The 5,361-nt window shown below is 31.6% G+C and overlaps 1 protein-coding gene across 1 annotated transcript; it reads right to left on the bottom strand.

Annotated features, from left to right (window-relative positions):
- Positions 1 to 267, bottom strand: V2A60_007328 (uncharacterized protein; the record flags this gene model as incomplete). The annotated part of the gene is made up of 1 exon (XM_083258613.1): positions 1 to 267. The coding sequence occupies one exon, from the start codon at positions 265 to 267 to the stop codon at positions 1 to 3; it is 267 nt and encodes an 88-aa protein (XP_083114739.1).
- Between the last annotated feature and the right edge of the window lie 5,094 nt (positions 268 to 5,361).

Below are 5,361 nucleotides of genomic sequence, written 5' to 3'. Positions count from 1 at the left end.
TCATTGCGAGTCTTCCATTTCGTTAATCTCAATCGTCCAGTAGGGCAACTCCATGCCGAACTGCTGGGTGGTAAGGTACTCGTCCTCGGTCGAGTTAGGCTCCTCGAGCTCGTCGATGCGCGGCTCAGGAGGGTCCTGGAAAAGCAAACTGCCCCGGTGCAACCACTTCCGCATACGGCGCGCGCTGGAGCCGACTTCGTTCACGTCGAGGCCGGCGTCATCCGAGTCAGACTCCCGCACATCTTGGTCAGTAGCAAGGATCTCCATCGCCAAGGACTGCCTTTTTTCAAACTCCCTCGTGATATTTAGAATATTTCTAGATATCGCAAAGAACTTTACTCCTAATTATGCTAAAGATCAAAAACTCATAATAGGAATTCTATTATACGTTAGTTAGTATAACATTTATCTAGTATATTGACAATAATAAAGATCTTCGAATATACTATAACTATAGAATTAATAGTACTTAAGAGCTCGTTAATAGAAGGCCTCGTCTAGTCTTCTTATATTAGTTATAAAGGCCCCTTATGCTCTTAGGTAGTAAAGGCTATCCCTAAGATAGTTATTTTAATAGGCTTATAAGTAAGTCTTTTATAACGGTAGCTTAAATCTAAGTCATAGATAGGTCTATTTCTTAGGAAATGAGTTAGGTTAAATAGCTATAGGGTAGCTAATAAGTAGTTTATAGTAGTATCGTAGGCTTATAAGTCCGTTAAGAGATTAACTCTTAATAGTAGAACTATTACTTAGATTAATTAATAGAGATCTAGACTACCTAGCTATAGAAATACTTCTCCTTTAAGTACCCGTCTATCTCTTTATTATAGGCTTAGATTATATAGCTTATCTAACTATTCTAATAATCTTATATTACTAGATTATCTCTATAATCTAGTAAGCTATTATATAACCTTTATCCTTAATTAGGTCTATGGCTAGGCTATCTAGGTGACCTAGCTTAGCCCCTTATGTCTTATGTAGTAGTATTTATAATATAATACCCCTCCTCCTTTAGTCTTATCCTTAAGGCTATTAAAGTAGGCTAGCTAGGTGGTAGGTAGTTTTGTTTTTCCTTCTTATATTATTATGTCCTATTATATTATCTAATCGTGTCTTAAGATCTTTCGTGTACTCCTGAAAACCCTCTTATAAGACTAATAAACGAAATACCCTTCTTAAATTAATAATTAGAAATCTAGTTAATATACCTACGTATTTATTCTATAAAGACTAAGGCCTATAGAATTATAAGGCGTCTAACGTAGACTCTTCGAGATACTTTAAGTATATTTAGCTTGACTAATCTTACTATAATATAAATCCTCTTACTCCTTAATAACTTTATTATATTAGTACTTAGTACTAGAAGGCTAAGTCTAAATTAGAGGCTACTAAAGAAGAGCTCGAAAAGGTAAGTACTAAGGTATATTATTTATGAAAATAAAAGAAATTATAGTTTAAGAAAATAATATGTGTAGTTACGCGTAATATTAATAATATCGAAGAATTAGAGCGTATAGAATAGGAGGAAGTAGAATAGCTTTAGAAGGCTATAGGGGTCCTTCTTACTTCTTCTAAGGATTTAGATCTTACTCTAGTTTATTCTTTAGATACTAAGTTTAGTATTAAGTCGCTAGATAGTACTTATATAATTAATTAGGATATGTTCCTTAGGAATAGAACTATTTAAGTAGAGTTAAGTAGTTCGTGAGGTTCTTAATTAGTTCCTAGGTATTTTTAGAGTTTAGGTATCCCTTCTATTTAATAAGATAATAATAATTTTTTATATTTCCTTATACCTTAAGTATTTTCTTAACTTCGTATTTATCTATATTTTCTACTATAATTCTCGTAGTAAGTATAGAATTATCTAGTACTTTTTCTAATAATAATATATAAAATATAGGATAGATTCTTATCCCTTCTAGTAAGGATAGTTTATAGTTAGTGTCTAATATTTTTCGTTTAATAAGGAATAGTCTAATTTTCTTCTAGTTAAGTTTATTACTAGGTTATTTCGTTTTGATATTTTTATAGATAAGGTAAACTTTATCTCCCTCCTCTAGGATTAGTACTAGTAATCTCTTTTTATCTATATAATATTTTATTTAATTTTATAGAAATATCTATTCTTACTATAAGTATTTTTATGTTTTAGTAATTATTACTATATATACTATAGCTACTAGTACGTATATACTATGTGCTATATGTATTTTAATAATAGGGTTAAATCTATAGTTTACCCTAAATAGTAATATCTTTATATTCTTGTTTTCTAAGCTATTATAAGCCTATTATATAAGTAATAGTTATTCTACCTAATTATCTTATTAATAGTTAATATAGCTTCGTAGGTATTATTTAAGAACTTAGTTTAAGATTTCTATTTATCTATCTAACTATAGGTAGAATACTATAGATAAGCCTTACTTAATTTTTATTATTTCTATTAGGTATTTCTAGAAGTTTAACGTAAATAATTTATCTTAGTCTAATATAAGTTATGTTAATAAGCTATATTATGCGATAACTATCTTATAGAATATATATACTAGGTTATAATGGTGGCTTAAATCTAAGTTATAGATAGGTCTATTTCTTAGGAAGTGAGTTAGGTTGAATAGCTACTAGGTAGCTAATAAGTAGTTTATAGTAATATCGTAGGCTTATAAGTCTATTAAGAGATTAACTCTTAATAGTAGAATTATTACTTAGATTAATTAATAGAGATCTAAACTATCTAGACTAGCTATAGTCTTCTCTTATCCTAATATACTTAATATAATCTCTATTACTTACTCCTACTTACCTTGCTTTATGTGCTTACTAGCGAGCTACCTAAGTATACTAATCTAAGTAAGTAGTTATGTGACGTTACTCTGCCTTCCTAATCTAGTTTGCTCGTAAGTTACGTTACTCCCCGCTAGTTACTGTTCTATAGGCTAGGCTACTTTGCGTTTGTAATATTATACTCCTCCCCTATTAGCCTTATCCTAAGGTTACTATAATAGGCTTTAGCTTAGGTCTTAGCTTTCTAGTAAGTAACTTCCCTCCTTTATCCTCTTTTCTTTTATAGCTTAATTATATTTAATTCCTATATTAGTAAGTTCTATCGTTCCTCTACCTAATGCTATCACGACCTTATTTCTTAAATCGAAAAAGTTAGTCTTTAGCTTTTTGATATAGGTTACTATATACCTTATAGGGAGAAGGGCTCCCTTTGTTTTGTTCTTAAGGGTTACTCGAAGTACTCTTCTTATATGAAGAAGAATATTACCTACTACGATAGTAACTTCTCCGTGGAGGAGTTCGACTATATTAAGTCCTAGAAAGAGCGTCTTTAGAAGGAGGCGTAATATAAGCGTTAGGAGGTCGGTTGCCTCGTAGCTATTACTATGGTAGCTTACTCTACTTTGGCTTAGGCGTAATAGGAGGAAATCGATATTATGTTAAAGCTAGATTATTTCTTAGAGACGTAGTCCTAGATACTCTGGTAAGAGGCTTTAGCTTTAGATAGCCTTGACGAGCCTCCTAGATCTATTATTACTCTAGAGGATCCTAACTAGATATAGGATAAGTCCTTACTCTTTAGTAGAACTACGTAAGTAGTTCCAAGTAACTAGATAGGTTCTTAATTAGTTTCTAGGTATTTTTAGAGTTAGGGTATCCTTTCTATTTAATAAGATATTCATATTTCTTAATACTTCCTCGTATTCTAAGTATTTTCTTAACTTCGTATTTATCTATATTTTTTACTATAATTCTTATAGCGAGTATAGAATTATCTAGTACTTTTTCTAATAGTAATATATAAAATATAGGATAGATTCTTATCCCTTCTAGTAAGGATAGTGTTACGAACGATAGGAAGTGACGTAAGGCGACCGGGGAAGCGGCCCAGAAGGACGACCTCATGGCGCCTATAGGCTCCCCGATTAGGCCTTGTAGTTACGTGACCTTAATGGATTACTAGAGCGAGTGAGCTAGTAAACTACGAAGGGATCATAGGAGCGAGTGAGCCTATAATCTAAGGAATATAATAGAGAGGTAAACTATTATATAAGGAAAGAAAACTATAGCTAGTCTAGATAGTTTAGATCTCTATTAATTAATCTAAGTAATAATTCTACTATTAAGAGTTAATCTCTTAATAGACTTATAAGCCTATAATACTACTATAAACTACTTATTAGCTACCCTATAGCTATTTAACCTAACTTACTTCCTAAGAAATAGACCTATCTATAACTTAGATTTAAGCTACTATTATATTTTAATTAATCCTATTTAGTAAGTTACTTTAAAACCTTAAGTAGTATTTACCTTTACGATATTAACTATAAGCAGAGCTACTACCAATCCTAGTTAGGCTATGTAAGCTATACGCTAGTAGATTAAAGCTATAGCTACCTAGATCTAGATACTCTAGGTAAATAATAACAGAGGAGGAGCCTTTACCCTTCCTAAATTCCCTAAACCTAAACTATTTAATAGGATAAAAGGAGATATATAAACTTTCCTTACGTAAGCTAAAGCCTACCTTCGTATTAATACTACTATCGCTAACTCTACCACGTAGATTCTCTATATTAGTAACCTTCTTACTAACAAGGCGATAGAATAGTGGGAACCTACTCTTAGAGACTTCCTTAATAACGAAATACTAGACGACAAAACTGCTCGTATTTTCCAAGACTATAATAATTTTGAGGAGTTACTCTAGACTACCTTTAGAGACCCTGATGAGATTCGAACTATAATACATAAGCTTAAGGCGCTACGATAGACTAGTTCTGCTTAGTACCTTATACGCGAGTTCAAACGTATCTTAGCCTATCTCAACTAGGATAACGAAAGTATGATAGAATATCTCTACGATATACTACGTAAAGAAGTAAAGGATAAGATCGTAAAGTATAATTAACTTAATACCTTTGACAAATTTGCTAGTAAGATTATTAAAGTCGATAACCGACTCTATACTAGGCAACTTAAACGAAATAGACGGGGTAATCGATAGAGTAATTAGCTACGACGAAACTAAGCTAATGTTAGTAGACAACGAGGAAGATCTATAGCCTATAGATTTTACCTAGGCCTAATAGAACTTAACGTAGTAAATAAGAAAACCTTTAAATACTATAATTATAGGAAACTAGGATATATAGCTAATAAATATAAGGCTCTAAAGAAACTATAGAAGCTAGTAGTAGAAGGTAGAAACATTAGCGTAGCTAGTAAGGAACTACCTATGCGAAATATTAGTATAGCTAATAGCGAAGTCTACTATTTGCTAGACGACTATGAATACAATCTTATATCTATAGACGATACTACTAATAAAGATAGAGACTA

This window comes from Cordyceps javanica, chromosome 5, assembly GCF_051103115.1.
Source record: "Cordyceps javanica chromosome 5, complete sequence".
Classification (NCBI taxonomy): Eukaryota; Fungi; Ascomycota; class Sordariomycetes; order Hypocreales; family Cordycipitaceae; genus Cordyceps; species Cordyceps javanica.
Note: the sequence above shows the minus strand (reverse complement) of the source record. Positions and strands in the feature narration are given on the sequence as shown.